The 22,701-nt window shown below is 31.9% G+C and overlaps 1 protein-coding gene across 1 annotated transcript in view; it reads left to right on the forward strand.

Annotated features, from left to right (window-relative positions):
* Positions 1 to 18,197, forward strand: part of LOC106059685 (uncharacterized) — a 30,031-nt gene extending 11,834 nt beyond the window's left edge. Inside the window, exons 5-35 of the mRNA XM_056021651.1 lie at positions 78 to 234; positions 341 to 453; positions 1,089 to 1,174; positions 2,023 to 2,096; positions 2,838 to 2,987; positions 3,385 to 3,490; positions 3,743 to 3,891; positions 3,987 to 4,088; positions 4,324 to 4,387; positions 5,380 to 5,480; positions 5,990 to 6,145; positions 6,550 to 6,672; positions 7,381 to 7,485; positions 7,989 to 8,046; positions 8,508 to 8,657; positions 8,816 to 8,895; positions 9,262 to 9,371; positions 9,489 to 9,593; positions 9,681 to 9,759; positions 9,853 to 9,970; positions 10,126 to 10,206; positions 11,170 to 11,279; positions 11,999 to 12,112; positions 12,885 to 13,046; positions 13,152 to 13,280; positions 13,766 to 13,896; positions 14,481 to 14,615; positions 15,166 to 15,289; positions 15,675 to 15,771; positions 15,890 to 16,000; positions 16,292 to 18,197. Of these exons, the coding sequence (XP_055877626.1) occupies positions 78 to 234; positions 341 to 453; positions 1,089 to 1,174; positions 2,023 to 2,096; positions 2,838 to 2,987; positions 3,385 to 3,490; positions 3,743 to 3,891; positions 3,987 to 4,088; positions 4,324 to 4,387; positions 5,380 to 5,480; positions 5,990 to 6,145; positions 6,550 to 6,672; positions 7,381 to 7,485; positions 7,989 to 8,046; positions 8,508 to 8,657; positions 8,816 to 8,895; positions 9,262 to 9,371; positions 9,489 to 9,593; positions 9,681 to 9,759; positions 9,853 to 9,970; positions 10,126 to 10,206; positions 11,170 to 11,279; positions 11,999 to 12,112; positions 12,885 to 13,046; positions 13,152 to 13,280; positions 13,766 to 13,896; positions 14,481 to 14,615; positions 15,166 to 15,289; positions 15,675 to 15,771; positions 15,890 to 16,000; positions 16,292 to 16,359 (3,448 nt within the window). The 3' untranslated portion in view covers positions 16,360 to 18,197. The remainder of the gene's footprint in view (positions 1 to 77; positions 235 to 340; positions 454 to 1,088; positions 1,175 to 2,022; positions 2,097 to 2,837; positions 2,988 to 3,384; positions 3,491 to 3,742; positions 3,892 to 3,986; positions 4,089 to 4,323; positions 4,388 to 5,379; positions 5,481 to 5,989; positions 6,146 to 6,549; positions 6,673 to 7,380; positions 7,486 to 7,988; positions 8,047 to 8,507; positions 8,658 to 8,815; positions 8,896 to 9,261; positions 9,372 to 9,488; positions 9,594 to 9,680; positions 9,760 to 9,852; positions 9,971 to 10,125; positions 10,207 to 11,169; positions 11,280 to 11,998; positions 12,113 to 12,884; positions 13,047 to 13,151; positions 13,281 to 13,765; positions 13,897 to 14,480; positions 14,616 to 15,165; positions 15,290 to 15,674; positions 15,772 to 15,889; positions 16,001 to 16,291) is intronic.
* The last annotated feature ends 4,504 nt before the right edge of the window (positions 18,198 to 22,701 follow it).

The raw sequence follows: 22,701 nt of genomic DNA on the forward strand, positions 1-22,701 counted from the left end.
TAAATTGCTGATTGTATATTCTTTTTCTTTCTGTTCCATTATTTTAAAAAATTAATTCTTTTCTATCTAAATTCCAGCCTTCTTCATCAAAACCCCAACATCACAGCTCAAGAGATTGAAGACAATTTTGATGGGAACATTTGTCGATGTACTGGCTACAGATCTATTTTGGATGCCATGAAATCTTTCTCCACTGATGGAAATATTCCAGGAGCAAAGTCAATTGATATAGAGGTAGAATTTGATATAGAGGTAGAATTCTTGAAATAACCGAAGACATATATTGTGTTTTCAAAACATAAAACTATTTGATAAGTCTATGGCTATACTTATGTTTTAGGATTTGAACAAACATTTGTGCCCTAGAACTGGAGAGCCCTGCACTGGTCATCAGGAAGAGAAAGGTGGTAAAAGAAGTCTGGATATTGAGGTCAATGGAAACAGATGGTACAGGTAGAGTACAGTAAAGTTACTATTTACAAAATAAAATTAAAACTACTTTGATACTTTTATAACAATACTTCTAATCAAGTCAAAACTTCATGGAACCTAGAAACAGCCAGGAACCAGCCTGGATGCTGATCTCAAAAACAGCTTTAACAATTGCCTTAGAAATTTAACACTTGATGTATATTGCTGAGAAAGGAATTACCTGCTTGTTGGCTCTAGTTTCACTGTTATAATTTTTCAATTGACTTGACTAGACTTAAATCTAGAGCCAATATTGGTTTTGAAAGGACTATCCTGTTTGAGAATTTCCGAATATAAGTTATTATTGATTCAAGAGTAGGCCTATAATAAATTAATGTTCAGGAAAAGTTTATGCATTGTCTTCTAAGTCTAGATTTAAAGGCCTAGATGTATATCATTGGAATTATTCAATATACAAAAAAACAGTTGTATATTAAATATAAAATTACTTTAAGGGTTGATGGAATGTTGTAGTGTGGATATTATAGAGATGAAAAAAGATGTATTTTTGATTTTCTTGTTTATTATTAGGCTACAGAAATGTTTTTAAAATTAGCATTATAATAATGTGAAACTATAGATCTTGCTTTTAATTATTTCATTATTTTGTTGCCCAGGCCAACAAGTTTGAAAGATTTAGGAAAATTATTGAAGGATAATGTCAACAAGAAAGTCAAAATGATATTTGGCAATACTTCAACTGGTTTGTATTTTTTATCTCCCTTTTACCAAACTATTAATGTTAATACAATTACACCTTAACCCTTTGAACCCTCGCAGTGCCCTAACCTTTACTTTCCTATTCCCCTAGGCTCCTGGGGAAAATTACGCTTTACACATGCATGATTAAAAACATACTAATGGTATTAAAACTTTTAAATGAACTATTTTATTTTGAGAGAAATTTATTTAATAGAATCTTTATCTCCCATATATTTGCTTGGTATTCCATGGCAGTCTTCTCAGCATGTAGACCCCTCATTCCTTCAATGAATCTGGTGCTAGTATAGATGTAGATCTAGTGTTTTTATTTAGTGTAACTGTTCCGATTTTGTCTAGATCTAGATGATCATTGAGTAAATCTCCATTTCCCTATCATTAGTACTATTGTAATCCTTTTCTAGATCTAGTTCATTTCTTAGAATAATTGAGGATATAGTTCCCTGTTCATAAAAAGTTTATTTATTTGGATTAGACTACGAGTACCTGAATCAATAAAAATTCTTTTCATTTTGTAATTCAATTTACCATTTAAAAATACAAAACTCATGGGTTCGAGATTATTGTTATTTACCATAAGTAGAATAGTCAGTCCTACATGAAATGTTTTTTTTTTCTTTGGATTTTTAATTATGGACATTATAAGGTTTAAGGTAAGGTGCGCTAGACCGATATGTCGGGCTGGCGGGGCGTGAAGTTTTTACGCGCAGACCGATAAATCGGGCTGGTGGGTTCAAAAAGTTAAAGAAGATCGACTTCTTATATAAAAAAAAAAATTTTTTTTTTTAAAGTTTTCCTTAAATAATAACAGAAAAGACATTCCCATTACAGGAATATTCAAAAATGAGGAGCTCTCTGATATCTACATTGATTTACATCGAGTTGAAGAAATATACTGCTACCAGGTAATAATATTTCATTCAATAGAGAAATGTAAGAGTGTAAGTTAAGTTACTTTTCTTGTTTATAGTAGATAAGAAAAAAACAAGCACTAACTAATCAATCCATAATTAACTCATTAATTTCTGTTTGAGCAATTGAAATGCATTACTGGTGTGTTTAAGGGCAGAAACAGTTATGTGAGCATTGTTCTTGATGATAACTATCTGAGAGAAAATGATTAGAAAATAAGTAAATGTGAGGCCCAATAGCTTGACTAAGTAAAGAAAAAAATTATTTTGCTGGATGTTTCCAAGTCTCGTTCGTACCTTACTCAGTCAGACTATATCAACACCACTCGTTGATCAGGAAACATGAAAAGGACCAAGATGCTTGTGTGTAGTCGCTGAATGAACTCTTTATGTTGTGCCTGCTCTATTTATGTGAATGTTTCTGTTGTGTTGTTTTTATACGAGAAAAGAGTCCTTGTAATCACAAAAAATTTCCATAAGGATCAGTAAAGCAGCCTTAGTCTTAGACTTCATTTTGATCTTTGAGTTACTGTAACATGAAACTAAATCATGTTTGGAGGGAAAGGTTCCTGACATGAGCATCCATTTTCTGCTTTGGTTTTGTGAAATTTAGTCTTAAAGGATGAATTTTTTTATATTCCTGATGATTGAATTGTTTTCAATGTGTTCAGACCTTTTAGTTGTAGTACATAATTTTCAATGTTCATATATTTGATTTCAAATTGACCTCGAAAGTTAAGTGATGCTGGAGTGACATTTGGTGCTGCCACTTCCCTCACCAACCTTATGAACAAACTGAAAGCTGATCAAGACAAAGCTGGATTCCAATATTTCTCAGCAGTTGTCAGACACCTCAAGTTTATTGCCAATGTCATGGTCAGAAATGTAGGTCATTTGGTTGAAAAAATTATTAATGTTCTGATAACCTTATTGTTACATTTTGATTTTATAATTATAGTTTTTATGCTTCTTACCAGCACATTATACTGTCTTTTTAACACTTTACCCCGAAGGCTTATGTTCCCTTTACATCTTGATCTTATTTTTAGGAGTTTAATGTTTACTTAGGATAAAGCTTTACAAACTCTAAATGAGACATGAAGAACTCTTTGTAAAAACAAATGTTATAAAAATGGTTGGTAACTTAGCATTGCAAAGCACACTAGGAGTCGACTGTAAGCACTCTTAAGTTATTGGTAAATCTTTGTGCTTTTAAAATATTTCATGATCCATAAAATAGATTTTCTTCTCTGATCTGTTTCTTGTTGAAACACTTGTACAGGCTGGTTCTATTGCTGGCAATTTAATGATCAAGCATAAACATCCAGACTTCCCCTCTGACATATTTACTGTGTTTGAAGCATTGGGAGCAAAAGTAGATATTTATGGTAAGTTAACAAGATTCTCATTATTTCCCTTTAATTGTCATCCACTGACAGGTTATTTCCCTTTCATAGTCATCCACTGACACAATATTTTCCTTTTATATTTATACAACTCTTTGTTTTTTATGATAAAAAAGTACTTAAATCAATTAAGAATTAAGAAACGTGTTCTTATTCCAACTACATTTGTTTTTATTATAGTATTTAACCTAAAACATAAAGTTTCTACTTTCCCTTTACTATTGTTTGTATTAGATGCAGACACATCAACAACAGCAACATACACAATGTTGGACTTCCTGAGAAAGGTCAACATGACTGGAAAGGTCATAGTTGCTGTTCAGTTGCCCAAACTGGCAGAAAATGAAGTTTTCAGATCATTTAAAATAACTCCAAGATGGCAAGTAAGAAAGTTGTAGACATTAAAAAAAATAACTCTTAAAAATTCAGGTGAAAATTACATTCATTGTTCTTGCTTGTTCATTTTTTTCCATCCCAGAATGCTCATGCTTATGTGAATGCTGCTTTCCGTCTGCCAGCAGTTGGGCTTGACATCAAGGGGAGACCATCTTTGGTTTATGGTGGAATTAATGCTGATACTGTAAGTTACTGATACAAAATGTTTTTTAGAAGTGTCATTTCATACAAATGTGAATTCATATTAAAATAAAAATGTTAGATTATTTACAAAGGCATTTTTTTTAATTTAGTTTAGGCTTTCCAGCTTTGTAAATATTGATGTTTAGAAATGTGTTTTCCAAAAAGTTCCCAACCTTCAAATGTAAAAGGTGTTGTATGAAACCTAGTAGACATATTCTTTTTCCTCTTCTAAACAGGAGCATGCACTAAAGACTGAAGAGTTTCTAACCAACAAAACATTATCTGATGCTGTTGTTCAAGGTACTTGTCTAACTTGTGATTTCTTTTAAGAATGATTTACAATTTAGTGCATAATTTTACTAGTATGCCTTCTAGGAGAAACACAAGCAAGCTTTAAGTCTGTTATTCACTTTGTGCAACTCTGAATGTTGTCACATGCTGGAAAACAACAGTAGTCAAATGATTCAGATGAAAAGTAAATTAAGTTTCAAAAGTGTTTTCCTTTTCTGACAGTCAGTAAGCTCTTTGACTTGTTTGCCCACATGATTCATAGATCCATAATAGACTGTTAACAACAATGAATTACACCATGAGACAGCTGTCAATGTCATTTTTCTACTTGACATGGGAAATATATATTTTGTTTAAAATTCATCACATTTTCTTCTTGAAATATTGCTGAAAAGTTTTGAAATTAAAATTCTTAGGCTTTGGTTCTACATTTTTATTTATTTTGTTTAAATATGTGCATCTCATAAAATTATTCATTTACTGCACCACTTTCTGAGTTAGGGAACAAAAGTTATCTTTTCATTGTATTTTATGTGTAGGTCTTCTGGTGCTAGAGCAGTAATAATGATTGTGGCGTAGGTGGATTCTTTAATCTTGAAATGCAATTTAAAATATTTAAGATGTTTACACATTTGTGAAGTTTATTTTGCACGTCAAATATTAAGACTTCTATGACTTTGATCTCACAGAAATATGAATTTTATTAATCAGTACATAATTACTAAAATTTGATATGACTACATAGCTTTTCAGTTCTTTACTTTTTAAAAAAAAAATTCATTTTTTTTGGTTACAGTATTGAAGTTCTTTTTAAAGATAGAATTAATAATGTCGGCCAAAAACATCTCCATAGACTTGAGATGATTATATTCCAATCAAATACTCCAAACATGGACCAAAATAAATCTGCAAAGACTTACAATCTTTTTAGGCTTTAGGATGATTTAATATTTATCTTTTCATGTCTGTACTAAAGTGTATAATGTTTGTATTATGAAAAGAGGCACTAAACATACTGTCCAGTGAACTGAATCCAGAATTTGATCTAGTACTGGCTTCTCCAAAATATAGGAAAGACTTATCCATAGCATTGCTCTATAAGGTAAAATCATATCATGTAAATGCAAGTGTTAATTAATCCTTCGCTGTTATTTAAATTTGATTTTCATCGTTATAGGATGTAGTACACAATTTTTTATTATTTACATTTGAATGTGTCAATCAAACAGGAAAAAACCCAAGCTTTTTAAAATTTTAATTTCTTTTTGAGAACACAGTTTTTTTGTGTGCTAGGTAATATTTCTTATTCAACTGATAAAACAGTACTAAAATATTTTAAACAATGATATTGTGTTCTGAATATGCTGTGTTCAATGTTAGATTTAGCACCTTTGCAAACCAGAGATAAAACAAAGATAAAACACATCATTGATTTGATAAAAAGTAAACTTTTTTAATATACTAATACTACAGTTAGTGGCTTATTTAATTAAATAGATATTAGCATGCAGATATGAAGGAATAACTTTCATGGCATTGTATATTTATTAGATGTTTTGAGTTTTGGCTCATTTTTTTTTTCTAAAAATTATATTTTCTCTATTAATGTAGGTTTTATTGGGAATATACAATCCCAATAATCCCAAACTAAGGTCAGGACCAGAGAACATTCATCGTCCGATCTCATCAGGTTTGCAAACATACCAAGAAATTAAGACTGAGCTCCCTTTAAAACAGGCAATGCCTAAAATAACAGCACCATTACAGGTAAGCCAATTGAATATACTTGAATGAAGATTGTATATAGGATTGTAGTTTTTATTCATTTCAAAAAATGTTGTTAGTTTACATTCGTTTTTTAATAAATATTTGCCCTTCATAATGCTCATAATTATTATGTGATATGCTAAATTTTAAGTACAGAAAAGTAGATTACCCTATTGATACACAGTGAGCAATAAGCTTAATGAACAAACTGACTTAACTGGCTGGGGCAATGAACTTATTCAATCTGAGTGCAAATATGGAATCAAATCAGTGCATTGGCATGAACAGAATCTGTCTCTAAATACTCACACCAGAGATTTTTTAAATCAGTAGATGATCTCTTGAATAGTAAAGAAAGTGTATGTTGAAAAAAAAAATTTAACTGTTTGAATCTCTTGGTCTAGGCATCTGGGGAGGCTGTATTCATCAATGACATGCCAGCTTTCAAGAATGAATTACATGCTGCCTTTGTTTTGTCTGATGTTGGTCCAGCTACATTAGTCTCCATTGATGCTTCAGAGGCACTGGTGAGACTAAAAAGTTAAATGTTGTTTTTTTTTTAGTTTTTTTTTTTGGTTAAAAAACAAATCCCTGTATATTCCAATGTAAAACAAATGAACAGTTATGTTAATTGGTAATGCAATCATAGAAATTATATATTTAAATTAGCTGCTAAAATGTGCAATTAAAGATTTATTTGTGTATATTTCTAAGTGCTAATAACTATCTATATGAAATTAACATTACAAATGTGATCTATGATCCGAAGGAATTATTCATTTTACTCATTTATAGTTCACTCCCCTGTTATGATTAAACTTCAATAACTTGGTATTCAAAAAATATTTTATTTGGTATAGAATTAAATGCGAATATATGCTCTATTTAAATAAAACAAATTAATGTTTATAAAACCAAAATATAATTTAATGTGGTCAAATCAACGATGGTATCATCAATTAGAAGAGAAAGAGTTAATAGATTATTTAACAATGTCACTAAATAAGAGAAATGTAGCTACTTCTGTGTTTATTTAGCGATTGCTTTAGCTTCTCTTATTGCTAATGGGTGTACATAAAATAATTAAGATGCTTATCTAATAAAGTGTAACTATACTGTATTTTAGAAAGAGTTTAAGCTTTTTTCTCATGTTAAATAAAGTTTTTTATCTTACAAAGTGTAACAATATTGTATTGTAAAATTTGTTTAAAATATGATTATTTTTTTTATTCCAGACTATGCCAGGTGTTGTTGCATTTTACTCTGCTAAAGATATTCCTGCAGGGGGAGTTAATGATTACTTGCCTTCAGGCTCAGGATTTGACTTCAAGTCTGAAGAGGTGGGGGATATACAAGTTTGAAGTAAATAGAGTGATGTAATCTGATCATTCTAGCACTTAAAGTCACCTTAGTAGAGCTCTAACATCAGTTTGTTTAAAGAAAGGCAATGTGGCATTTAAAGATGTTTTTTTTATTCAACTCATAAAAAAAATATTAATATTCCAACAAAATATCTAATATCTGGGGGGGGGGGGGAGGGGAGAGAAAAAATGGTTCGGTCATTGTATTGGCCACTAAGTTCCTTCATTGATTGTATTCAATCATTATGTTGCCATCAACATGCATCAATAACATTTTGAGGGTTAAAATATTGGTAACTAAATATCCTCATAAAGTTGGTTGGTTAATTGTGTTTGCATAATATTATACTCATACAAGTTTTGTCACAGAAATTTTAATAAAACGTTGTGCAAAAGAGATATTAGATGCACATATTAAAAATATTCAGTTTAACTTGGGCAAGTCAGACATAATTGAATGCCATTATTATTTATCCTTTCAGTTATTTGCCTCAAAGGAAATATATTTTGCTGGACAGTCAATTGGTTTGATTGTTGCAGGTAAACATTAAGATACAAAGAATTAGTATTCAAGTATACATGCCTTCATAACTATATAAAATCCTGTATTCTTTGTTTATCTTTCATCACCTTCTCCTGTGATGGATCAACACACATGTTCTGTCGACCATCTTTCTTCATTTCTCTCTATCTTTTGTCATCTTTCATCACCTTCTCCTGTGATGGATCAACACACATGTTCTGTCTACCATCTTTCTTCATTTCTCTCTATCTTTTGTCATCTTTCATCCGCAGTTTCAAAGCACCATTATAAGCCTAGATATATTTAGGACATATTATGCCTTTTATGTTTTATTCTGATACTTAAATCTATTGATCATAAAATCTTATAACTTAATCTTATAGGTGTCTTTCTTTTTTACTGCATTTTTATGAGAGAATGTAGCATTTTAAATACTAAATTTAATTTCTTCTTTTTGGACCAATCTTTCTTTTATCAGAAACTCAAGTGCAGGCCTTTGCTGCAGTAAAGAAAGTGAAAGCTACTTACACTGACCTATGTAAACCTGTCTTAAGTCTGGATGACAGCTTGTCTTCGAACTATAAGTTTGATGTTAAAGTACCAGATGTACGTTTGGGTGACCCAGAAAGTAAGCGAAAATTGCTGAAATATAATCTACCAAAAATTGTTGCTCTGTCAAAGCCATTTCGTATTATAACAGTGGTAATAAATAAATTAAAAATTAAAGTAATATTTCAAAGAAACTAGCACAATTAATAAGAGTTTTTATTTTACTTCAATGAATAGATGCTTTCAAGACAGTTGACAAAATAGTTGAAGGTGAATGTAGAATGGGAACCCAGTATCATTTCTTTTTGGAAACACATGTAAGATTTTTATTTATCATATTTTTTTTTTTACTTATAACATTGTATTGCGTTACACAAATAGGTTTTGTGTCTTCAAACAAGAAAATTACGTGTTAATAAAATATGTTGAACTCCATCACATTTATGAAATCTATTTGAATCACTCACATTGATTTTCAACTCCATCACATTTATGAAATCTATTTGAATCACTCACATTTATTTTCAACTCCATCACATTTATGAAATCTATTTGAATCACTCACATTGATTTTCAACTCCATCACATTTATGAAATCTATTTGAATCACTCACATTGATTTGATTTTCAACTCCATCACATTTATGAAATCTATTTGAATCACTCACATTGGATTTTTTCAGGTTTCATTGGCAGTTCCCTCTGAGGATGGCATTGACCTTTACGCAGCCACACAGTTTGGTGACATGAACCAACATGCTGCTGCTAACGTCATTGGAAAGCCTATGAATTAGTAAGCATGCCTTTGTTAACAATCTATTTTTACATTGAAAAAAAAAACCTAATATGCAACATGGATATTGGCCTAGAAAAAAAAAAATTTAATGACTCGAATTTAAACTTTGTGCAGTGTCAATGTGACTGTGCCTCGTCTTGGTGGAGGTTTTGGTGGCAAGGCTTGGGACTCATGTTCAACATCCACTGCCTGTACACTTGCGGCTTATCTCACTGGAAGGTGAGTTCAGTCAAATGGCTCTAGAATATTGAAGAAAGAAATCTCAGTAATAGAAGAAAAAAATAACTTAATGTTTTGTTTCTATAGGCCAGTGCGCATTGCTCTTGATCTCTCAACTAATATGAGACTTTGTGGTAAAAGACCAAACATTATTGCTAAATATAAGGTATGTAATGGAATAAATGCAAATTAATTAAACCACTTTTAAGTTGTACCCAAAGTTATTTCTTGAATTTGAGCTTTTGCTTTTATGTTGTAGGCTGGATTTAGTAATGATGGCAATGTTCAGGTCATTGATATGGATTTTTATGGAGAAATTGGGCACAATGAAGCCAGAGTGTATGATTTGGTCTATATAACAAAAGGCTTGGACATGTGTGAGTTTATTTTTTGCCTTTACTGTTTTCAAATTTCTAAGACGTAATCATCTTCTTTTTTTAAGTAATGTCTATATTTTATAAGATAAGATAAAGTAAAACAAAAATTTTGCTTGACAGAAAACTTAAAAAAAAAAAATATTTTTTTTTTGTAGGTTATCATGTGCCTAATTGGCATGTGCGGTTGCATCCTATGAAAACAGACAAGCAAAATGTATCCCCAGTCAGAGCTCCAGGTAATGTTTTCAGCATCTCTATTAAATATTGACCATGATTATTAGTTAAGAATTCATGGATTAAAATAGTACTTGAAATCAATAACAGTTGAAGTTACTAAATAATAATTTCAGACGAGGCTCAGGCCACTGATCAATTGTGCTAGGACAATCTTAAAATGCTTTTCACAAAATTAGTTAGCAATCTAGAGAATCTATCATTAATTTGATAGGATTAAATGGTTAGAGTAATGCTAGATCACACATCCAGTGTGTTTCACAATCAGGGTGTTTTAATGGTTTAATTGTAGATTCTTTCATCCATTCTCTAACAATGCTCTTAGTTCTTTGAAAGTAATACAGGATTACATTTCTTTATTTTAAAAGGACTTAAAATTGTAACACAAGTAGAGTACTACATAAAATAATTTTAGATCTTCTAGCGCGATGCATTGTATGTATGTGAAGTATCCCCTGACTCACTCAAGTTCACTTTATGATTAGTCCAGTGTCTCATACATTTTTCTCATGACATCCACTGTTTCATATTGTCCATCAAACTAATCAACTTAAATGTCACGGTGCCTTGACCTCTTTGGGTAAAATAGTCATTAAATAAGGTTGATAGGACGAAATATATCTTCTTTTTTGAAGTAATGTTTGTATTTCATAAGATAAGAAGATAATTCATCAATAATGGAGCCACCATATTACAAAAGTTTTGGTCTATTCCTTTGAAACATGATATATCTATTAAACAATATGAATTAGATTAAACTGTAAAGTAGCCACTAAAGTGGTATATTCATGTCAAAACATGAATAACTAACAAGTGACGATTTTTATTTTTTAAATAACTCCACAAGAATCAGTGCTTTAGGCCTCTCTGAATGGCTGCCTCTGGCTCAATACTCTATTAAATTATATACAGCTTATGCTATTGTTACTATACTTCTTCCTAACTTCATCATTTGTGGGATGCAGGTTCAGTACCAGCTTCATTTATCATTGAAACTATAATGGAACATGTGGCTAAAGCAGTAGACAGGCATCCCATCCTTGTGAAGGAACTCAATCTGTATGAGAGAGATCAGGTCATTCTTCTTCCTTTTTTTAAAATCATTATTTAATTAAAATTATATCTATATTTTTACAAAGCTTATTTCAACTCACTCTGTCTGTCTGCATGGTAAAAAGTTTGTACACATTATTGCTCCCACATCCAATCTCTGATTAAGCTGAAATTTTGCACTTTACCCGACAACACAAGAATCAATAAAAAAAAAATAACAACAATTAGCTATTAACTTTTGGTAATTAATTATTTTGTTTGGTATCTTGAACAAGGGAAAGAATTTGAAAGTTGAATTAGTCTCCTTGAGGAATCTTGTGCCTAAGTGAAAATTTATTTTTATTTATTTAAATAACTATCATGTAAACATTCACCAAGATACCCCCTTCTTCCCTTCCCCTTTCACTACTGATCATAGCGCATTGAGAGGCTAAACAAAAACAATTGGTAAAATATTTTTAATCGCACACATTTCTTTTGTCAATCATAGATGTAATTACATGACTGATCCAAACTAATTGATACAATTACACTCAATATAAGTTTTTTTGTTTTTTTTTTAAGTTTTTTTTAAAAATGTTTTTCTTGTTTCTATTAATGCATTAACTCAATTTCACCATAAAGTTTAGATATTAAAGAGCTAAAGAAAAAGCCACATTCATTTCTTCATGTAGAAACAAATATAATTAAATTCATCCACAACATACCATGGTTTTACTGTAACCAAGTTTTATTTGACAGACTGACTTGAACAATGTTGAGCTGACTCAGTGCACTATTAGAGACTTGTGGCGACGTCTTAAAGACACTGCTGAGGTGGAAGGAAGAATGAGAATAGTGGATGCTTTCAATCAGGTTTTGTTAAAAACACTTCCTGTATATCAAAGAACTATCAAAGAACTAAGAAGAAGATTTTTGGCTCTAAATGCATTCAATGAACAACTTCTGACTAAGATTTGCCAAGGCAAATGAAATAGTTTTCAAGGACACCAGTTTATTATTAGTGCTATGTGCTATAATAAGCACTGCCTTTTAATCTAAATGTGTCAGTCTCTCATCACCCTACAGGCAGACATTCTCAAAGTCTTCTATTATATCAAGTGTATTATTAGTGCTATGTGCCAAGCACTAACTTAAATCTAAAGATGTCTGTCTCCCTAGAGCAATGACAGACATTCTCTAAAGTCTTCTATTATTCAGGTTGCTTCTGCTTCCTGCATTTAACTATAATAGTAGACTAAGTTGTTTTAAAATTCTTTATACCAACAAGCAAAAATAAGTAGGTTTTAAAGAATTGACCTTTTTAGTTATTCATTCATTACATTTCTCTGAAAGACCAAATGCATATTGTAATGGTGGGCTAGTAAACACTAGCAAACATTTTCTTGTCTGTGTAAATGCTAACTTTATTCTTCTATAAGGCTTTCATTATCCCCCCTTTCTATTAATAAGTGAATATTCAAATCCTACATGACATCAGTCTGTTAGGTTTACACTGTCCATCTGCCATATAAGTTCAGTAGAGTTAGTTGTTTTTTATTGAAAATGTATAATAATTAGTGTTAAATTTTAAGGAATGTATTTTAGTTTCCATTTAAAAAAAATACTTAAAAAAAAATTATTGCAGGAAAATCTTTGGAAAAAAAGGGGCATAACTATGACTACATGCAAGTATGGAATGAACTGTTTTGGCACTGGACAAGCAGCTAATGTTTCCATCTATGGAAGGGATGGCACTGTGGTCATTTGTCAAGGAGGTGTAGAGATGGGTCAAGGCCTGTATACAAAGGTTTTTAATGTTATTGTACTGTTCTTAACTGTTAGGATATATAACATGTTGTTTGATTTATGTGACTTTATAGGGAAGCATAAAACTCATTTATGTTTATGTCAGGTGATTCAAGGTGTGGCACATATCTTAGGTGTACCTATTGACCAGATCAAAGTCAGACCGAATCAGAATATTGTTACACCAAACAATAATATATCTGGAGGTAGTGTGGCTAGTGAAATGGCCATGCAGGCAAGTCTATTTTTACTTAATAGAAATTAATATTCATTTTAAGTTTAAGAAAGTAAATTTCTACCCAATCACACCCTTTCATAAACCTAGTTTTGAAATTATGTACTGTTTTGGTTAAATGATTTTTGTTTCTATAGTCACCATTAGAACAGTTTCTAAATAGAAACAATATAAAAAACATTATAGCTATAAGGCACTGAAGTCAAATACTAAAAAAACACTCTCAGATGATGCAGAAAAATTATACAATGTTTAGACAAATATTATTTAACAAACTTTGCTATCATATCTTAGTTTCTTGTTGGTATAAAGAGTTTTCTTACTGAGATTAATTTTGAAGCCAGATTTAGAGGCATCCTCCTGCCTCTGCAATGTGACTCCTCTCTCGCCTTAGTTTTCCCACTCTTAATTTATCTTACAAAATGATTTTCTTAAAAATAATTATTAGACTAATTTGTATTGAGTGGACTTTTATATCTTTCTAGTCTGCCATTGAAGCAAGTAATATACTGAAAGAAAAAATGCGGCCAATCAGAGAGAAGTTTCCAGATGCCAGTTGGAAAGAGTTGTGTGCAAAATGTGTACAAAACAGAATAGATCTGAATGCACACCACAGGTAAATTGAGAGATCAAGTTGTTTTATTTCATCCCTTTCCCAAATTTTCATCAGTACTTTTTACATCATTGCATATTGTATCTGGTTAATGAAAGCAGATTGATCTAATTAAAAAAAAAATATAGCTAGTGCTTTTTGGCAAAACCTCAGCCAACGCTTTTGAGACCCAAAAAAAATTATAATTGCAGATGACTATAAGAACTTAAATCAACCTTAAACATTTGTAAAATAGCTTTATTGCAACCAGATTTAAAACTAAAATAAAGAACATGTATGTGGAGTTGAAATTCCTCATCAAAACATACGTCTGTAATTCATATGTTGCAGACATTTTTCAAAATCTATGTTTACTCCATTGTATGACACGACTAAAATTTAGCAGTTTTATTTACTACAAACAATATTAAATATGCGGACTACTGTGTTGCCTTCTTTTGCACTAATTATTTTATAAATTACAGACATTCCTTCAAAACAAGATATTTTAGCTTAAAATCTATGCCTAAGTAATGCTATAGTGAAACTAACAAGAAAGCTGTAAAACAAATGAATTGTTTGGACTACAGTACTTCATTTGTTTTCAGTTACACTTTGCCAGTTGGTAGTAAAATTCTGCAATACTTTACCTACTGCGCTGCTGTGATAGAAACTGAAGTGGATGTCCTAACTGGCGAGTCTCAGATCAGAAGAGTTGATTTAATGGCTGATTTTGGGGAAAGGCATGTACTAATTGTAGATTACTTTAAATCTTAAATCATAGCCCTATTGTCTAAAGTTAAAATAATGCTACTTAAGTATAAAAATGTCTGTTTGTTAAAATCATTCTGTCATTCAGGAATTCTGTATTTTGGATTCTATTCTATACTGTTGTTGTAGTAAGCTGATTACATTAAATAATAAATTGTTCAAATTATTTTATGCTTCTTAATGACAGTTTGCAATGTTATGACAGTTTGCAATGTCATAAAATATATGGATCATGATTATTTAGGAGTGAAGTGCTTTGCTTCCGAATGGAGCATCTGTAGTTAGATTTTGGTTGAAAGATTGAATTCTTTATTCTAGATGGTAAGAAATCTCTTTGGTGTGATATATTCAGGGCAAAGTAATTAAGCTTAAATGGTCATTCTTCTGCGCACTTCAAGTTTTCCCCCTTGGACTTTTTTGGAAAAAAACTTAAATTTTTGTAATGTCATTAAATTTTTTTGTACTGCCTAAAGATAAAAGATTTGGATCGTAAAATATTTTGTTAATAAATGTCTCTAATAGCCTCAACCCAACTATTGACATTGGTCAAGCTGAAGGAGCTTTTGTCATGGGCCTAGGATATTATTTGTCTGAAGACATTATATTTGATGGACAAACTGGCAGGATTCTAAATGATGGGACATGGGTACGTTTATAATTATTCTATTTTAAACATTTAAGGATTAACATTTTACTGTATAGACTATAACTACACCTGCTATCCACATGCTACTTTAAAAAAAAAAAAAATATTTATATATATTTGAACATTTTTTTTTTTACTTTTTAAAAATATTATTTAACTTTGTCTTAAATAATTATTTTCATTTTATTTTTATTACAAATACATTTTTTTGGTGTTGAGAGTTAGCCTACCAGATATTTGCATAGAAATAAATCTCCATATGTAAAATGTAACAAATTTTTTTCATTATTTAACCATATCATTCCGTTTCTTAAACTCTTGAGTTACATTACTTGTAATAGTAGGGCCTACATTTGTGTGATTTTGTGCTTTTATTTCATTAAAGGAGTACAAACCACCTACCACTAAAGACATTCCCATAGACTGGAGAGTCTATCTTTTGCCAGACACACCCAATCCTTCTGGCATCCGAAGCTCAAAAGGTAACTTTGATGATAGCCTAACATCATGAACATCTTTGTATTCTTAGAGAACTATTTTAGTTTTGAGTTCAAAAATTAAGTCATTTGTACAATTTTATTCTTTTTTTTGTTATTTTAGCTGTAGGTGAGCCAACCATCTCATTAGCTGTTGGTGCTCTTTTGGCCAATAAACTGGCAGTGCATTCAGCCCGCAAAGATCTTTTTGGCGCAAATGACTACATTCCATCTGGTAAATAATGACTTTTTTTAAAAACAACCAGGGACATGGTTACAATGACTCAGCTATTTAACTAGTGAATACAGACTTCAGCATTGAACAAGTTTCGGTCTTAACTTAGAATATAAATTGCTGTGTTTAGTTGATTAGCAACTGAACATAGATCTGGGTTATTATTCCTGATTCATTAAGTCTAGATTTTAACTTACAAAATATTCTTGATGTCACTGGTACAATACTATTTATCTTTCATTTTATTTCGTATAATGATCTTTATCTTTCATTATATTTTGTTCTCATCAGTTTCTCCCTACACTGTGGAAAGAGTTCAACAAAGTGTTGGCCTTACAGCAGACAAGTTGACCTTCTAGGGTTCTCAAGGCCACTGGCTTGTTCTCTTGATATTTGCAACTCACTGACTATGTTGTTAACTACAAATTTTATGGTTGTAAATGTCTCAATGCTCATAGTGACTAGGTATACATTGATATTGGAATTTTGCAAATCTTGCAATGTTTTTCTTTTTAGGAGGAAATCCATGGTTAAATTTTTTTCTTTAAAAATAGAAGAAATATAGTTCTATGTGAATATATATATTGTTATTATTAGGGTTCAATATTGCTCACCAATCTGATTCATGCTTACTCGTGATACACTCTTCATGGGATGCAGAATCCATAAACTGAGTTAAATTTTAATGAAATTATAATCCAGTGAAGTAAATAGCTAAAAACAATAATCCTCAGAAGTCACAAAATAAATTGCAATCTCTGATGAATGTGTCTCACCCTCACTTTTTCCAGTCATCCTCAATACACAAAAAATCTGCTACACTGTTGAATAACTTTGCTCTCTCTCTTGCTACCTCACATGTCCCTAAACAGACAAGTTTTGAAAAAGCAAAGTGATGTCCTTATTTGGACCAGTCAGCACTCAGTTAAGTGAGAGGGAAGTTTTTACAATGATTTCAGAATGTTAATCAAGTGGATGGATTGTTATGCAATCAATGTCTTAGCAATCTGTTTATAAAAGAAATAACCTTAACAAACATTTAGATAAATATGTTTCTATCTCCATAAGAAAAGTGCTTGGGTATTTCACAAACTAGGTATGTAGCATATTTTTATTTCTCCCAAAGAAAAGGGCTTGACTAACTGGGTCTGGAAACAATTGCAAACAATTGTTGGAGTTACAGCTATTTTAGTTAACTATGGTAGCAACTGTTCATAGTGTTTCAGCTTTCAGTGTGACTTCTCTACAATAAAATGTTCCATGAAAAGAATGGGCTCATTGACATAAGATGTTTTATAGATTCATGGCATTGTTGTTACAATCTTTTTTGTGTGTAATTTTTTTGTTTATTTTATTATTATTGAAGAGAGAAAAATATTTTTTTAATATTTCATATAATCTAAATCATTTTAATGTGCTAAAATTTGTAATTTAGTTTGCTAAATTGTTGATTGCTCAATTTTTTTTATAAGTTTTCTATTCCTTTTTTTTTAATTTATATTTGATTTTTTTCATTTGAGTTAATTAATTTGTTGTACTCTAACTATGCACCCTAATTAATTTTATTTTATAAAGTCTGTGCCATAAATAATCTTATTATGTATTAGTACTGAATAGGCCTAAGTCTGAGGATAAAGACTAAGTGCAAATGCCATGTATATTAGAAGTAGTTTTAAAACATTTGCATATCTTTCATTTTTTATTTTAAAAGATCTGTTTTTAAGCTTTGCTTTTTTTTTATTAAAGATTTTTCTCATTTTCTTAATAATTTTATCTCAAAATCTGGGTTTAAAAATATGCAAGAAATTAAAATAGCTCCAGGAGTTCACTTATAAGTTTTCATCTGAAGTGCCATCAGTTTACACTTGTTACACATTATTTTAATTGCTGGTACATAGTTACTATCAAAATTAAAAGTTTAGTCATGAAAAAAAAATGCTCAAACTTAACCACACGGGTAAGCATCCCCTGCAAATTTAAAAGTCCAATTCAATTAGCTCCTGGCAGTTGAGCTGTAAAGTGTAAAAGTTTCTCACTAGCTTTTTAGTTATAAAATCAATGATGTTTTACATGATCCTGAATCAAACATTGAAAACATATTTAAAACTCTATTAGTCTGAACTGTGATTGTTTCGTATCCAGTAGTCCTTATTTTTATTTTAGCTTGAAGAATACAATTTTTTAAAGGAAACTTTTACTTTTGTGTTTGTCTATATTCTTTTCAAAATAATTGGGTCACTTTCTGACCAGCAAGTAGAAATATACATGTTCACACATAACAACTAATGTCACATTAGCACCAAGTGTGACTAACTAATCAAATTCGACAAATTCGATTCTAATATTTCTAAGACAATCAGTTTAACACCACAATCATAAGATCACCAAACATTACTGTAAAACATACACAGGTGAATTGTTTGACCATAATCCACACTTTTGAAAATTCCACACGTCACAGAACAGTAGGCCTTTGTTTGCATTGGCTGCCAGGTCGTGTTGTATGCGATCTAGACTGTAGTCTCAATTAACCAATAAAAGGCCCCATACTATGACGAGCTGGAGATGTAGTCTGCATATCTGATAATCAACTCCCTAAACGACTTTTCTATGTTATCTGTGCACCGGAAAGCGTTCTCAAGGCGAATTAATGAATCTCTTAAATCTCCCCCAAAGAATGTGGAATCAAATCCATGACTGGTACTTTAGCCTTAAGTCGCTTATAATAGTGCGAAGCAGTGAGTGTTGGTGTTTCAAGCTACGAAGAGAGTAGAGACGTCAGCCGAAAAAAAGAGGTCATAGGCCAACATACCAAACTCCCTAAACGACTTTTCTATGTGATCTGTGCATCGGAAAGCGTTCTCAAGGCGGTCAATCCAGGAGAATTAACTAATCTCTCAAAATCTCCACCCCCAAAGAATATGGAATCAAATCCATGACTGGTACTTTAGCCTGAAGTCGCTTATAACAGTGCGAAGCAGTGAGTGTCGGTGTTTTAAGCTACGAAGCGAAGAGTAGAGCCGTCAGCCGAAAAAAAACGTAAAAGCAGGCCATAGGCCAATAGACCAAACCTACCCTTGACTTGAGTCTGATAAGATTCTCAAAGCAAAGATCAGACTTCATAGCCTTGAACTTTATAGGAAATGAGATTGTGCTCATCTTCTACCACGAAGGAGAAGCTAATCAGACTTTACTCAAAACTTCTTGACTACATTGGCTTTCATAGTACAAGAGACGAGAGTAGATCGACACCATTCGGTGTGCCTTTTTCAAAAATGAATCTGAGTAATTGTTTGAAATACTGCAGATGAATCACATTGTTTTTGTCGACCACTTGGACTGAAGGCGATTTCGAATTGTGAAAATCCTAATTTTTTTAAAAATAATTACCTATGGGTGATTTGTTTCTACTGGGAAATTAATTCTTGTAGACTAATAAACACAAAAATGAATTAAAATTGATTCGAGTACTTCTGGTGGTATTGACAGTCAAAACAGCTCTTTTAAAGTAGTTTCTATGACTTGATGTCTTCGTCGAAACTCTTATTTAGAAATCGTTGGTTTGGTCTGTAGGTTTTTTCGTAGTTTACCTTCATAATGTACGATCTGAGACATGAATATTGTTTTCACAATTGCTTTCTCCCATTTTTTGTCATAGACGTTAATTAAGTAAAGTCTGCACATTCTCGTGTAAGGATGGTTTGAACAGCTAAGGATAAGTTGGAATGATATCTCTGAGTCTTGTGTTCGTCAGCAATTCTGATGGTGAATACAGTATTCCTGTACTCAATCATAAAGCGAGACAGTGATCTTTTCCACTTTTGTACGCTTTGTTGAATAACTGATTGACAATACCAACATCTCACTTTGATCATTTGATTGAGGGTATTTTGGGCTTGATGTGGTTATTGTAAAACCCCATTCAGTAGCAGACTGTCTATATTAAAAACTGTTGAATGGCATGTTGACGCTTATTGTCTCTTCTGGTATGCCATGTCTAGCAAAAATAACTTTCAGTGTCCTGGTGACTTGTTCAGTTGTTTTGTTCTGCAGTCGTTTTATTTCAGATTATTTCGAGAAACAGTCCACAACTAGCAAGTAGTCATTGTTCCGCCATTCAAACAAATCAGTCGCAACCTTTTTCCATGGTCTGTTCTGGTACAGCATGAGGTACAAAATGAGGTAGCAATTTTTCTTTCACGTTATTTCTTTTGAAAATTGCACAAGTTGAGCATTTCATAAAAGGAAAACCTTTATATTGGTAATGTAGAGAAATGGACCATGCGCAGTACCGTTACAGTAGTTTAGCAGAAAATGTCAAAATAAAGTAGATTTTAACTAATTTCGATGAGCTGTTCCGCAAACATGCCTGTTCCGCAATAGTGACTCTACTCTATAGCGCACGACCAAATAAACATTTAGCAGAGTTAAAGTTCCTGTTTAACATGCATGACTATTATAGGTTGACACCATAGACATATATAGGAAAGGCCCATCAGCGAAATGGCATATAAAGCGAACACCTCCCCGTAATTTTATCCATTCTAATTTATCTCGAAAGTAACTGCAGAACTAATAAATTGGTATTACAAAGGCTCCATTTTTCTACATTTTCCACATATTCACTTTCGTTTTCCCTCATACAATAAAACGTAGCTGAAGGTCAAAGTTGACATGTATGGAAATTTCATTCTCAAAACGTTTCCGGATAAACGAGAATAGGTCCGAATTTAAGGCGATTTTAAAGCATCAATAGACATCGGCCGAAAAAAAATTGCATATTGTACTTCTAAATAGATGAGGAAATAGTTAGCTATAATAGCAAAGGCTATTTATTCCGTTGAAAAAAATATATTATGGGGTGTTCGCTCAAAATGACCTTTTTAACTGAAAACCTATTCAGCGAAAGCCCCTATAATAAGCTTAAAAAAGCCATTTAATGGTAATTTAGTGACTGATTTAATCTGTTTTTCTTTTTGTCTTATCTATTGTTATTGTTTGTAAATTGAAATATTAAAATAATAGGCCTATTTTTAACCTTAACCCAATGTCTTGGATTTCGAAGATTAAGGATGAGTGCATCACTACGTGTTTCACATGACTACGCCCAGTTGTGACCAGCATATTTTCCCGCATTTTCTTTCCGTCTAAAATGTTTGACTCGCAGCTCTCCAACAGTCTCTCAGATGTCATATGCTGGCAGTTACTTTCCTCTATGCCAGTGAGGGTGAAATGACGCTTCAGTTGATCTTAACAGCGCTTAGGCATATATGGCTTATACGGGGTGGGGTGGGGGGGAGCTCTGTTTTGCCGTCCTCCTTTTTTTAACTAGCTGGTTAACCTCTTGTTACTAATTAATGATATTAATATGTGTATAAATATTTAAAAGATCACAATTCATTTTCACAGCGTTCCCCCACCATTCTGAGATTAGGATTTCAGGAGATTTCCAAGAGTTTTCCAGAAAATATTCGATTTCAGGAGCGGAAAAAAGACGAACTATATATTTAGTAATAAATATAAGAGTTATCATATAATATACATGTATAAAATTACAAGATCTCTCCTGAGCCTTTCGTCTCCATGCCCGAAACCCAAGCTGTTGTAGATCTTGCCCCCATACATCATCAATCCATCGCATTCGGGATCTGCCTTTGGGTCAATCAGCGCGCGTGTGTGTGGAGGCGGGGGGGAGATCGAGTTGATGGTGATTAAGTGCACTGAACATGTGTTCTTTAAAAAAAAAATAGTCGCAGTAACGAGAGTTTGTAAAATGGAGACGTGGACAAGCCTATAGGGAGGAGGCAAGATAGAATTTTGTAGTTTCTTTCTTTAAAAAAAATATTTGATCGCAAGTTTCGTAGGCTATATAGACATCAGTTCCAAGCAGAGAAAGGAGATGTGGAGCACAAGAAACGTGAAAACAAATTTAGGCCTAATGCCACAAGGAGGACAATGGTTATAATGCTTCATGGAAGAAGTTAGATGATAGAACTATTTGAAGCATAATTTCCTATATTTTAACATGCTATTTCGCTATTTTTTACGGCCTTTCGCTCATTATGACTCCCGCGAAAATTGCGTTCGCTGATTAGGTCCGACCCCTACCGTAAGTTGACTTGAATTATAAATTTAATAGCTGATATGTAAAAAAGAGTCAAATTTAGTTTTATCGCCCAATAGCTGAGGAGTCCGCAGATGTTTTCATTTTTTAAATAAGTTTAACCATTGCGGAGTTAAAAATTCTAAACTAAAAACTGGCACAAAAGCGTTCGCCATTGGTCCTTTCCCATATATATAGACTGGACGATAAAGAACAAATTATTATCGGAAATATTTGGGAAAAGATAAGTTTGTAGATCCACATCACAAACCTATATATATTTGCCTATTTCTATGATTATAAAACAAAGACAAAATATTGGGAATATGGCAGTTTTGCACTTTTCAAAACTAAAGATCAAAGGTATATATTGGCTGAAATGTTAGTCCTAGAATTTATAGCTCAATCGCCGCCATTTTTTTTTCACATAGATATAGTACATAAAACATATTGACTCCCCCCAAATCAAAATAACTTCCTACTTCCAGTCTATATTTATTTATGTCTATGGTTGACACATAGATAGGCCTACACGCAGTACAAAATTATACTCTCTTTTGGAATAAGAAAAAGTTTAAACTCTTGCTCTTCTAATTGA

This window comes from Biomphalaria glabrata, chromosome 2 (assembly GCF_947242115.1).
Source record: "Biomphalaria glabrata chromosome 2, xgBioGlab47.1, whole genome shotgun sequence".
NCBI classification, from domain to species: domain Eukaryota; kingdom Metazoa; phylum Mollusca; class Gastropoda; family Planorbidae; genus Biomphalaria; species Biomphalaria glabrata.